Source organism: Salvelinus namaycush, chromosome 8, assembly GCF_016432855.1.
Source record: "Salvelinus namaycush isolate Seneca chromosome 8, SaNama_1.0, whole genome shotgun sequence".
Lineage (NCBI taxonomy): Eukaryota > Metazoa > Chordata > Actinopteri > Salmoniformes > Salmonidae > Salvelinus > Salvelinus namaycush.
The window spans coordinates 31,644,927-31,659,142 of NC_052314.1; the positions used below are offsets into that span (position 1 = coordinate 31,644,927).

The 14,216-nt window shown below is 39.8% G+C and overlaps 1 protein-coding gene across 1 annotated transcript; it reads left to right on the forward strand.

Moving 5' to 3' along the window:
- Nucleotides 1–210: 210 nt before the first annotated feature.
- LOC120052620 (protein Dr1) lies at nt 211–3,764 on the forward strand. Its single transcript, XM_038999640.1, has 3 exons — nt 211–1,042; nt 1,314–1,477; nt 1,943–3,764. The coding sequence occupies exons 1-3, from the start codon at nt 823–825 to the stop codon at nt 2,087–2,089; spliced, it is 531 nt and encodes a 176-aa protein (XP_038855568.1). The 5' UTR covers nt 211–822; the 3' UTR covers nt 2,090–3,764.
- Nucleotides 3,765–14,216: the final 10,452 nt, after the last annotated feature.

Below are 14,216 nucleotides of genomic sequence, written 5' to 3' on the forward strand. Positions count from 1 at the left end.
ATGGTGACATGTGTCCACAGCAATACTTGTTTCAGTCTAATGTGGAAAGCGAAATGATCTTGCAAATCCAAGTATTATAGCCATAGGTCTACTTGTAGTCTTGGCACACATTTTTATGACAGTATTATTTCGCCTCCAACACAGTAGGCGGCGACATGTGTCTTTGGTCGCCAGCACAGGCACTGTGAAAAAAATTATATACCGGATATGGATTTTGTTCGTGTGGAGTCGTTTCCGGAGACATTTCAGTGCTGATGAAGGAGACATAAGATAATTAATTAATTAAAGTATTTAATTCGGACGATAAAGGAACAGCAATTATCTTTCAGTGCATACAATATTTTGTTAGAATTTTTTTTGGGGATCAACACTGCGTTACGAAATGATCCCAACGAAACGCTTGCTAGCGTAGCCATGTCCTCAAAAGCCGCTGCAAAGCAATGTTGTTGCTAGCTAACGACGTTGCGAGGGGGACCATAGCTAACCTAACTCGCTAGCTAGTTTTCTCCCTGCCATCATATTTACGTTGACTTTTCCGTTACATCCAACGTCTCTGCAGTAGCATTATGGTGTGCTGTGTCAATGGGCATTTGTCTTGTAACTAACTAGGTTGCTATACATAGCAAACGTTGTTTAGTTTAATAACTTTTCAAAACCAACTACTCCGAGTTCGGCTAACTAGCTAACGTTAATGTTAGCTTCTAACTCACGACATTGTTCAACACAAAGACCGCTACGAAACCCTACTATCAAAGCAAGGCTTTCTTCCAGTTTCGTTTGTACTACGTTAACTTGACAAGCTTGCTAGTTTTCTGGAATACGATGGCTTCTTCGTCGGGAAACGATGACGACCTCACCATTCCCAGGGCAGCTATCAACAAAATGATCAAAGAAACGTTGCCCAATGTACGGGTTGCCAACGATGCGAGGGAACTGGTTGTGAACTGTTGCACAGAGTTCATACATCTAATTTCATCAGAGGCGAATGAAATATGTAACAAGTCTGAAAAGAAGACTATATCTCCTGAACATGTTATTAATGGTTAGTGATTATTGTCTTTATCTATTCAGTGCAACAGGTTTCAATGCATTATTGTACTGTGTGGGTGTTCCCCTTTCTTGCCATGTGTTTTGAAGTTGATGTCTATGTTAGCTATATACTAGCCTGGTCCCACATTTTGTTCTGTCTTACCAGCTCAAAACAATCAGATATCGATCCAGGCTAGCTGTGCACTATTAGGTCCTCAATAATCAAGTGACAAGATAGTTTTCAGTTTTTTCCCCCCTAACCTTGTATTCATAATTTTCCACAGCACTTGAAAGCCTGGGTTTTGCGTCGTACATCACAGAGGTGAAGGATGTCTTGCAGGAATGTAAAACTGTAGCACTTAAGAGGAGAAAGGCCAGCTCTCGCCTGGAAAACCTGGGTATCCCAGAGGAAGAGCTCCTCAGACAACAACAGGAACTCTTTGCTAAGGTAATGTTCAAGTTTGTAGTCTGAGTGCTATTCTGTTTGTGCTGTCACAATAGAGTTGGCAAAAGCACAAACCGATCTGGGACTAAGCTGTCAGCCCAAAACAATCTGGGACCAGGCTATCAAGACACAGTAATAAGATCAAGACTGATAACCTGTGTTAGGAGGTTCAAGTTGCATAACCTAATAGGAGTCAGACCATTTCCTGCTGCATGTCTGACTACACTTTCACACACAGATCACATGGTAAGTGTACATTGCCTGATGATCGCATCTTTGATTAATACCCTTCACACATGAACATGTCAATTCCCAACACCAGTTTCTACAGGAGAGACGGTACAAAAATGAGAGCCTGGACTGGGAAGTGAACCCCGGTCTCTGGTGGGGGACAGTATATGTGTAGAGTTGTGGTGTTACACACAACCTGAATCACTAACCCTGACTAACTTGTTTATTGTGTTCCAGGCACGGCAGCAGCAAGCAGAGCTAGCCCAGCAGGAGTGGCTCCAGATGCAGCAGGCTGCCCAGCAGGCCCAGTTGGCTGCAGCATCTGCCAGTGCTGGACAGCAGGCTGGCTCCTCACAGGACGAGGATGACGAGGATGACATGTGATGATGAAGATGATGACCCCTGGGACTGGAATTTGGGCAACAACAAGAAGGCAGGGTCGTCTTCCAAAGGGCACACCGTAGCAAAACAATTTGCAACGGATACTCAAAGCAAGCGTTTCTTATTGGATAACTACAGATAGTAGGCTACCACCCCGTTTCAGGCTGTTTTCTCCCTGTTTCGTGCCTATTGAACACGACCCAGGCCATATCCCTTTTCTTTGGACAGTGTCAGCAAGCAGCCCTCTCTCTCCCAATGCTCTCATTGGTAGAGATCTGAGCTATGTAGAGACATAATGCGCGTAATCTCACCAGTCCAGTATCAGGCGTACACAATGTTATGGACAGTTTCAAGCTATATAGATAGACATATTTTTTGTTGTTTTTGACAGTAATATCTGAAAACGCACATATTTGGATAAAGATGCATTTTCAAGCATTCCTCCACTCAGCTGAAATTTTATTTTTGCCAATCACAAATCAAATGTTAACTCTGTCATGGAATTGTCATGTGCTGTGTGATTTGGAGATTATTGTTGGATGCAAGGTAGAATGGAACATGCTGCTGAAGGTAGAAAGTGTATTGAAAAAAAGTCATGGTTTTGGCTATGTTGAGAAAAGAACGTTAGTACAGTTCAGGTACGGCTCCTTTTAGATTGTGTTTCTACTAGATTATTTGGGGGGTTCAGGAGAACAGCTCCTCACTCTTTGCCAAAGGTGGGCTTTACTTATTCCTCCTACCCGTTTGTGGTCCTTTTTGGGTAGTAGTTTTGACATAAATAGTTCCTTACCCCCTTCGTATGTTTGTTTAACAGGACGGATGTGTCCCAAACAGCACCCTATGTCCTATATAGTGCATTACATTTGACCAGAACCCTATAGGCCCTGGTCAAGTATTGCACTATAATGGGAATAGGGTGCCATTTGGGATGCACACAATATTTCTGAAACACTTAGAGGGGTTGTGAATATGTATTTGATTTGTAAAATTGGGTTTGAAAATGCTTTTTGTTTTATTTTAGCTCAGTCATTATCTAAGTAGGTTGATGCTTTTTTCTTATGTTCACCTACAGTATTGCTAATTGATTAGCTACTCGTTTCAGAATCTTTTTGACTCATAGAACCAAATATATAGGTTGCATCCCGAATGGCACCGTCTTTCCTATATAGTGCAATACTTTTTACCAGAACCCAATTGGCCTTGGTCATAGTGCACTATATAGGGAATAGGGTGCCATGTGGGACACAGCTTAACAACCCTGAATATATGAGATGAGGCCAAGGTGTAGGTTCCATGTGTAGAATAAAGAGACTTGGGTGCAGTGTGCACTCAGGTTACTGTTCACAATGCTGATGGTAACTTTCACTTTGATAAAAATGCTTTATCATCTTGGCTTAATCTGTTTTTGTGTGTGTCCCAAAAGGCAGCCTATTTCCTTTAGTGCATATGAATACTTTGCCTCTAGTCAAAAGTAGTGCACCATGTAGGGAATAGGGTGCCATTTGGGGCACACTCTTTTTTTTCCTCCAGTGTGGAATGAAAAAGTTGTGTTGTGAATGTGTGGTGAATTGTTTAAAAATGTAAAGATTGGTAACCTCTAGGTGTGATACACATTCACATGCCTTCTATAAAGTTGTATTCTTTAAGCAATAAAGTTAACATGTTTTATAGAGACCAATCCTTCCTCTTCATGTTTTGTGGAGTTATTTACAGTCCTTTCCTATTTTTTTGTTAACTGTATTATGTTAGCCCCCTTAGTTTTTCATCCTCATGGACAAAAGCTGTACATTTTTTTTTACTATGACTAAAAAGTCATACAATATGCTGTTATGATACATTTCCACCATATTTCAAGCAATGTAAATCCAATGTTCACACATCTTGCTAAATTATTCTAAATGGGAAAACTGTAATATACTGGAATGTAAAATACTTGCAATGAGTCTAATGTGCACTGACTGTAAGTTGCTCTGCATAAGAGTCTGCTAAATCAGTGGTTCCCAAACTGGTGTGCGAGAGGTCGGCCCTCCCCCCCCAAAAAAACATTTTACAAAGGATACTGAAAATAGTGTTTCTTATTGGATAACTACTGATATATACAGTGCATTTTGTAAGTATTCAGACCCCTTGACTTTTTGCACATTGTTACATTACAGCCTTATTCTAAAATGTATTATATTATTTTTCCCTCATCTACACACAATACCCCATAATGCCATAATGACAAAGTTTTTAATGACAGGTTTTTGAAATGTATGCAAATGTATAAAAATGAAACTGAATTATCAACTTTACGTAAGTATTCAGACCCTTTACTCAGTACTTTGTTGAAGCACCTTTAGCAGCGATTACAGCCTTGAGCATTATTGGGTATGACACTACAAGCTTGGCACACCCATTCTTCTCTGCAGATCCTCTCAAGCTCTGTCAGGTTGGATGGGGAGTGTCTCTGCACAACTATTTCAGGTCTTTCCAGAGATGTTCAATCGGGTTCAAGTCCGGGCTCTGGCTGGGCCACTCAAGGACATTCAGAGGCTTGTCCCGAAGGCACTCCTGCGTTGTCTTGTCTGTGCTTAAGGTCGTTGTCCTGTTGGATGGTGAACCTTCGCCCCCAGTAAAAGATCCTGATCGCTCAAGTTGTAGAAACATCTTAAGGATGATCAAAGGAAGCAGGATGCATTTAAGCTCAATTTTGAGTCTCAAAGCAAAGGGTCTGAATACTAATGTAAATAAGGTATTTCAGTTTTAAATTTTTAATACATTTGCAAAAATGTCAAAAAAATTGTTTTTGCTTTGTCATTATGGGGTACTGTGTGTAGATTGATGAGGATTTGTTTTTATTTAATCCATTTTACTATAAGGCTGTAAAAAAATGTGGAAAAAAGGAAGGGGTCTCAATACTTTCCGAATGTGCTGTATATATGTATATATATATATATTTTTTTTTTAAGTAACTCAGTCTGGCTTTAAACTTGCTCTTGAAAATGTTTATAATAGAATGCGCAAGTTGCAATTTTGAAATTGGGTAGTGCATCATCAGTTTCTCTTGTCATGTTAGTTATTGCATACCTTTGAGATCTATTTATAACTTGTCAGACATGTCCAGATTAACTAGCTCATTTTTATATTGTTTAGACATGGTAAAACGCATAGAAATGCAAGAAAATTTGCTGTTAAACGGCATCATTTTCTTTGCAGCCCTTGATTTTTTGGGGGGAATTGCAGGAAATAAACTTTAATCCTGCAAAATTCTTTCCACCAACAAGAGGGGTGTGAACAGTTTGTGTCATGAACAATGCTTGTGCCCATAGAAATAGACGTGGTGCGCGAGCAGGGAGGCCGCGGGATGTTCCCCCAATGCTAGAAGGGGGGCCCGAGTGAAAACGTTTGTGAACCCCTGTGCTAAATGATCAAAATGTAAATGTCGACTTAGGTAACCAACCATTGTGGGCCTGTTACATACATACATCATTACGGATTTTACAAATATCCACTTTGTTAGATCAGATTTGTTGAATGTGCAGTTTGTTTTGGTTGTTTCAGATGATTTTGTGCCAAATAGAAATGAATGGTAAATAATGTATTGTGTCATTTAGGGGTGTCAATAATTTTGGACCCCTACCTTTTTGAGAAAAACTATTATTACTTGTTAAACTAAATCTCTTTCTCTGAGCAATTGTATAAGTATAATATAATTTCCTAATTTCTTTGAACATACAATATAGATCAGTATTTGCATTATTTATTTTATGTAGACAGTCATTATTGCTCATCTTTATCAAGGGTGTCAATAATTTCGTACCCCGCTGTATATAAATATATTATACAAAGTCACACTCTATCTATGACTTGATGTTGGGAGCATTATCCTCATAGATGTGGTAAAGCGCTATGACATGCATATCATGACATCATATCATTTGTCAATTTATTCACTTTGCCAATGATAGACACTATGATATTTTACCTTATCATTATATAAATGTGCATTGTCAAATTTATGATATGCGATTTGTCATGCCCATGCATTCCAGTTTGGTATTGACTGTTACAGTATGTGGGTGCAAATAAACTTGAACTTGATAAGTATTTTAATAGAATGCCTACGTTTCATTCAAGCATCGGTACAGCCTGGCTGACGCGACCCACGTGACTACACAGCAAAGAGCTTTTTATTTTTTTATTTTTAATTTTTTAATTATGAACACAACAAATACAAAACAAATACACACAAAAAAGAAATATACAAACAAGAGTACATAAACCTAACAGACAGGGATATTACATATCAAAATTAATTTTCAATTTGTTAAATACTTTTATGGTGCGTATTGCTTTTTTGTTTTTACATTTACTGATCATTTCAAAATAATATTTAAATTCTATCTTAAATAATGTGAAAAGGGGTTTGTTCTCTGCCCACTTCATTTTATGGATAAAGAATCTTCCATGAAAGATAAACAAATGAACAATGAAAGTTAAGTCAGGGTCCATATCATTTGGATCAAAATAAAATAATATCAGAGTCTCTCAGATTAACATTAATAGTTGTTTCTTTTAATATAAAATCTTCTAACTCAAATCTTCTTACATAAGAACAGTCCCAAAATAAATGGTCAAGAGCTTCTGGGTCACAACCACAAAATACACATTTGTTATCAATAGCTATTTTAAATCTGTGTATAATAAAGGTCTTTACAGGATAGATTCTATGAATGAGTTTGTATGATACTTCTTTCACCTTATTAGATATACAATATTTACTTGACAACAACGAAACTTTGTTCCAGTTCACTTGTCCTAGGGCTGCATTCCAGTACATTTTAGCAGAGGGAATAGTAACATATTTACATAGTTTCCTTATATACATGTTAATACATTTATAGTTTAAAATGTAAATTCCTTATAATTGTATTGAGGCTACAAAATCCTCAACAGCTGCACTTGGAGAATTGTTATATTCTCCTAAAAGAAGAATAGCACCTTTAGGGACAGCTCTAACAACTATTTGATAGTCCTCAGGAGTGAATGTAACATTGTGTGTCCTCATAAATTCTGGATAATCATATAGTTGTCCATCATTATTCACTAATTGTTTAACCCAAATAATGTTGTTGTCAAACCAGTTCTGGAAAAATAAAGACTTGTTTTTGTATTTTATGTCTTTATTATTCCAGATTGTATACCTATGTGGGAAAAAATTGTGTTTGTACCTGAGGTTTCAAGTTAGAAGTACTTGTTTATGAAAGTTTGCAAGCTTAACAGGGATTTTACCCATAACAAAGTTGCATTTGAGTAAGAATTCTAGACCACCAATCTGTTGGAATATTATAGGGATACTATTCCAAATGCAATCCTTTTTCTTAAATAGTTTTGTATCCATTTCATCTTAAATATTATATTACAGGTTTTAAAATCCAGAGCATTCAACCCTCCCTCACCTTGGGTGCTACATATTACCGCTTTTCTTAAATAATGAGGTTTATTCCTCCATATGAAGTTAAATAATTTAGTATCAATTTTAGTTACTAACAGAGGAACATCCAAGGCAAGGGAGGTATAAACTAATCTGGACAGACCTTCAGATTTTGATCAAAGTACACGCCCAGATAAAGAAAGATCTCTTAATAACCAGGAGTTAAATCTCTTTCCAATTTTCTCTACAGTAGGAATAGAAGGACTTCGAGAGCTGGTGTCAGACTAAACACTGTAGGCCTAGCTATGAGATTGAGCAAAAGGCAGGCAGGCTCACAGGCAGAGGGCGCCCTGCATATTGAGAAGGAGAGGATGGGAAGAAATGTCACAACTTCATTCCTCCAGCCAGCGTTCCCACCATTCCATGTATTCAGAGAGAAGGTCGTTCCCCGTCTGTCATTCAGCTGCGCAATTTAGCGAAATCGCGGTGGGCGCAAAGGCGACGGAGTTGGTCATAACGGTAGGTTTATGTTGATTGAAAAACAATTAATTACTTTTTACACAAGAAAGTGTACACGACGCGATTTTCACTGACTTCAACATACTTTATCGATTCCAAGAAGGCAATGAAAACTGCTTTTTGACAATTTACAGCCCTAGACCTTTTCCACTTTGCGCTTGGAACCGAGTCCATAACACAGGTGAGTGTAGAGCTATCGAGGTGTCAACCAGATTGGTGAGAATAAACAATTCAAATTTTCTAGGCGACGACAGCACATGTAACGGAACTTCCACAGAATATAGTCGGTATGGATGTGTAGGATTAGGATACCTATCTTTGTGTTACACAGGCCTAGGGTTTCTCTCACTTTTGCATGATGCCGTTGTCAGTCTTGCCATGGTCAGTTTCCTACTCATATGGGTGTAAGCAAATGTGTAGCGTCACTGGTTTACTCCAGGAACAACATTGTATTTTGTAAATGTGTTCGTTTTACACTAAAATATAAATGTCTTTAATTGCATTGTTATTTGCCAAAGTGTTCGCCGTTTGGTAGAGAAAATTGTTGATGTTATCCTGAATGCTGACTTTTATTGAGGAATTTATAGCTATACTTCAAAACCTGTGTTGAACACTAACGTTACCAATGATACTCTGATCAAAATCAATGTATTGCCCATCTCTCTCTACCTTACGGGTGATTCCTCACTAAACTAGAACAAAACAGGACCATGATATTTTTTGTATTTTCACGAAATGTTATCAATATACAGTTCCTTTCGGAGGAAGGATTGTTGACATATATTTCACTTTTCTATCTTAAAGCATAATTGAGAAAAAATTAATTGAAGTTGGTCTATTTGTGACATTCTGGCCTTACCCAGGCCTCCTTTGAGACTCCATAATGTTACATCTGTAGGTGATACAAAGCTGTCATATGATGCTTAACTGTAAAACTGAATGACACCAATTTTGGTCTATTCATACCCCCTGACTTATTCCACATTCTGTTGTGTTACAGCCTGAATTCAAAATGGATTAAATATGTTTTTTCTCTCATCCATCTACACACATTTACCCCATTATGGCAAAGTGAAAACATGTTTTTGTAAATGTATTGAAAATGAAATATAGATATCTATTTTAAATAAGCATTCACACCCCTGAGTCACTTTGTAGAAGTACCTTTCACACTGATTACAGCTGTGAGTCTTTCTGGTAAGTCTCAAGTGCTTAAAATCAAATCGAATTGTAATTGTCACGTGCCGAATACAACAGTGAAATGCTTACTTACAAGCCCTTTAACACTTTTTTCTTGAAACTACACTGCAAAATTTAAAAAAATAAAAGTAACATAATTAAACAGCACCAGTAAAATAAGAATAGCTATATACAGGGGGTACCGGTATAGAGTAGCAGCAGCGTAAAAGAGGGGTCTGGGTAGCACTTTAATTACCTGTTCAGGAGTCTTATGGCTTGAGGGTAGAAGCTGTTAAGAAGCTTTTTGGACCTAGACTTGGCGCTCCGGTACTGCTTGCCGTGCGGTAGCAGAGAGAACAGTCTATCACAAGGGTGGCTGGAGTCTTTGATACTTTTTAGGGCCTTCCTCTGACACCGCCTGGTATAGAGGTCCTGGATGGCAGGAAGCTTGGCCCCAGTGATGTACTGGACCATACGCACTACCCCACTGTCTGTAGTGCCTTGTGGTCAGAGGCCAAGCATTTGCCATACCAGGCGATGCAACCAGTCAGGATGCTCTCTATGGTGCAACTGTAGAACCTTTTGAGGATCTGAGGACCCATGCCAAATCTTTTCAGTCTACTGAGGGGGAATAGGTTTTGTTGTGCCCTTTTCACGACTTTCTTAGTGTGATTGGACCATGTTAGTTTGTTGGTGATGTGAACACTAAGGAACTTGAAGCTCTCAACCTGCTCCACTACAGCCCCATCGATGAGAATGGGGGCGTGCTCGGTCCTCCTTATCCTGTCGTCCACAATCATCTCATTTGTCTTGATCACGTTGAGGGAGAGGTTGTTGTCCTGGCACCTCACGGCTAGGTGTCTGACCTCCTCCCTATAGGCTGTCTCATCGTTGTCGGTGATCAGGCCTATCACTGTTGTGAGCACGCATCCCTGAGGGGCCCCCGTGTTGAGGATCAGTGTGGTGGATGTGTTGTTACCTACCCTTACCACCTTGAGGCAGCCCTTCAGGAAGTCGGAGCCGGTGTTGTACGATTCAGTCTTAGTCCTATATTGGCGCTTTGCCTGTTTGATGGTTTGTCAGAGGGCAGAGTCCCGCTCCATGAAAGCGGCAGCTCTACCCTTTAGCTCAGTGCTGATGTTGCCTGTAATCCATGGCTTCTGGTTGGGGTATGTACGTACAGTCACTGTGGGGACAACGTCATCGATGCACTTATTGATGAAGCCAGTGACTGATGTGGTGTACTCCTCATTGCCATCAGAAGAATCTCGGAACATGTTCCAGTCTGTGCTACTAAAACCGTCCTGTAGCTTAGCATTTGCTTCATCTGACCAATTTTTTTATTGACCAAGTCACTGTGCTTCCTACTTTAGTTTTTGCTTGTAAGCAGGAATCAGGAGGATAGAATTATGGTCAGATTTGCCAAATGGAGGGTGAGGGAGAGTTTTGTATGCGTCTCTGTGTGTGGAGTAAAGGTGGTCTAGAGCGCCACCCCTTGTCTTACCAGAGGCCGCTGTTCTATCCTGCCGAAAAAGCGTAAAACCCGCCAGCTGTATGTTATTCATGTCATCGTTCAGCTACGACTCGGTGAAACATAAGATATTACAGTTTTTAATGTCCTGTTGGTAGGATATACATGATCGTAGTTCATCTATTTTATTATCCATTGATTGTACGTTGGCAAATAGGACCGATGGTAAAGGGAGATTACCCACTCGTCGTCAGATCCTTATAAGGTACCCAGAACAGTGAAGAGGTGACTCCAGGATGCTGGCCTTCTAGGCAGAGTTCCTCTGTCCAGTGTCTGTGTTCTTTTGCCCATCTTAATCTTTTATTTTTGTTGGCCAGTCTGAGATATGGCTTTTTCTTTGCTACTCTGCCTAGAAGGCCTGCATCCCGGAGTCGCCTCTTCACTGTTGACGTTGAGACTGGTCTTTTGCGGGTACTATTTAATGAAGCTGCCAGTTGAGGGCTTACGAGGCATCTGTTTCTCAAACTGGACGCTCTAATATACTTGTCCTCTTGCTCAGTTTTGCACCAGGGCCTCCCACTCCTCTTTCTATTCTGGTTAGAGCCAATTTGCGCTGTTCTGTGAAGGGAGTAGTACACCGTGTTGTACGAGATCTTTAGTTTCTTGGCAATTTCTTTTATGGAATAGCCTTCATTTCTCAGAACAAGAATAGACTGATGAGTTTCAGAAGAAAGTTCTTTGTTTCTGGCCATTTTGAGCCTGTAATCGAACCCACAAATGCTGATGCTCCAGATACTCAACTAGTCGAAAGGAGGCCAGTTTTATTGCTTCTTTAATCAGAACAACAGTTTTCAGCTGTGGTAACATAATTGCAAAGGGTTTTCTAATGATCAATTAGCCTTTTAAAATTATACACTTGGATTTGCTAACACAACGTGCCATTGGAACACAGGAGTGATGGTTGCTGATAATAGGCCTCTGTACGCCTATGTAGATATTCCATTAAAAATCAGCCGTTTCCAGCTACAATAGTCGTTTACAACTAACAATGTCTACACTGTATTTCTGATCAATTTGATGTTATTTTAATGGACACTTATTTTATTTTGAAAACAAGAACATTTCTAAGTGACCCCAAACTTTTGAACGTGTGTGTGTGTGTGTCTGTATATATATATATATATATATTTTTAAAAAATTCAGCTCCCTGATTTAAAATGTAAAGTCTTGTCACCTTACAGTAATATGTGACTAAAATAAATGGGTGTTGTTGCATCAAACCTGCTGTATCACAGAGGAATGACAAGCAGCTTGCAGGAAGCAACCATGACAGCGTTAAAAGGGACAATCTCACCTTTTCCCCCGGGGGCTCTGGAGCACAGCTCTTTTATCCGGAATGGGACGGAATGGTGACGTCATAAAGAGTGTTGCCTGGACAACTGAGCAGCGTAGATGGAATTAAAACCCTCCATGTCTCTCCTCATCTGTGTCATTGGGTTACCAGGGCGTCTTCCATTAATTCACACCAACAGCAGGAACACACACACACACACTGTAGTTAGTCAGCAGTAGTGTTTTGTGTTGCTCCCTCCCTCTTTGTGTGTTTCTTGGATCAATGCAAGAGGATGAAAGTCAAGTAGAATGAAAAGAGGAGGCGTGAACTTTAGGGCGATTCCATATTTTTGGTATGTGAGATTGTTCTTGCAATTCTAACATAGAAAATTCATTGGGAGTGAGGATGTTTGACATGCTTTTTACATTTGTAACAAATTATTTTTGAGAAATCCATGATGAGTGGCCATTTTAAGCTGATTTTAGACCAATACATGTTTCCTGTAAGAGCCTATTATCTGCGAACCGTATCTGATACAGACAACATCTTGGTGTCATTATACTCACTATAGTGTGCTCTGACATTATAGGTCAATAACCAATCACAGCCCTCATTTAGGATTGCAGATTCAGCAAATCACCAGCAGAGGGAGTTCCAGTTGAATCCATTTTTCCATTCACTCTGTTAGTACTGCTCATAAAATGTATCAGAATTAGCGGTTAAGAGCATTAGTCTAGTAACTGAAAGGTCGCTGGTTCGAATCTCAGAGGGAGCAAGGTAGAAAAATCTGCAGTACTGCCCTTGAGCAAGGCAGTTAACCTCCCAAAACAACTGCTCCCCTGGCGTCAATGACGTGGACATCGATTAAAGCAGCCCACTGCACCTCTCTGATTCAGAAGGGTTGGGTTGGACGCGGAAGACACATTTCCGTTGAATGCATTCAGTTGTGCAACTGACTAGGTATCCCCTTTCCCTTTCCAGTATATTGTTCAAAACGATATGTCCTAAAATGAACAAAATCAAAAAGGGTACTTTTGAGATATTAATATGTTGAATAAATCAACAACAAAAAAATCAGAATCAAGATATACTCCATATTTTAGAGAACACTATAGGGAGTACAATGACACCCAGATGTTGTCATGTATCATGTACAGTTCAGAGATATTAGGTTCTTACAGGAGGCTAAAATGGCCCCTTTCATCATGATTTTCTCAAATGGTTTCTAATACAAATGTAAAGAGCATGTGAAATATTTTGGGGCTAAGCTAGCATGGAATCGCCGTTTAGTTTAATGAGACCATTGATTTGCAAAAAGGACCACACACTGAAATTACTGTTGAGGGTGATGTGGGGGAGGGGAGGGGAGGGATGTAGAAGGGGAGGAGGAGCAGAGAGGAGAAGCAGGAGGCTGACTTGGCATGTTCTTGTTGGTGTATTATTTTAAGAGATTAGACAAAGGACATGTTTTCCTCCACTACCAGAGCTTTACTGAGATAGCAGTGTACTGTGGGACCCTGAGCCATAGTTTGCCATATGTTGGGCTCCCTAGTGGAAACCAGCTGAAAATTGCTTTCTGCTCCTGTGAATTAATGGTTTTTAAAGAGGCTAGTCCACTGGGAGGGGTGTGAGTGGTGAAGAGGGGGTGATGGGAGGAAGTTATTTTTGGAAGCAGACATCAGTATGACGCTGGGCGGTCATGCTTGTGGTTGCCAAATCTCTATGGAATCTGGTACTGTTGTTGGAGTGTCATTCTGTTGTGTCTGAGTCAATTCATTCGTTTTTTGTTATAATTCTAAACATGACCTCTTTTGTATGCCCAAACCGGTCCAGCCCAATAGTGACAGGTCAGACTGCGTCAATAGCAGCACAAGATTCTGTTCACAGCTTCACCCTTTTTAAAATATTAATTACTTGTACACACAATTGTGTTTGAAAACAAACACAATTTTCTTTTTTCTTCACTTCTCCAAAACGAAAACAAACAAGTGTTAGGGCCACACTGTTGACTGGATGCAAAGGTGTGTGTGTTGATCTGTGGTCTGCACACTGAAGTGGTGGAGCTTCTGAAACAGAACAGTCCAGTTGTGCAGCCTCAGCACTTCCTTGTTTGATTTCCTTGTCACGCACTTGTAGAGGCACGCAGACAACCTGGTTCTTGCTTAGTGCAGGTAAACCCTGGTTATTCAGGACTGTCTACATGGTGTGTTTT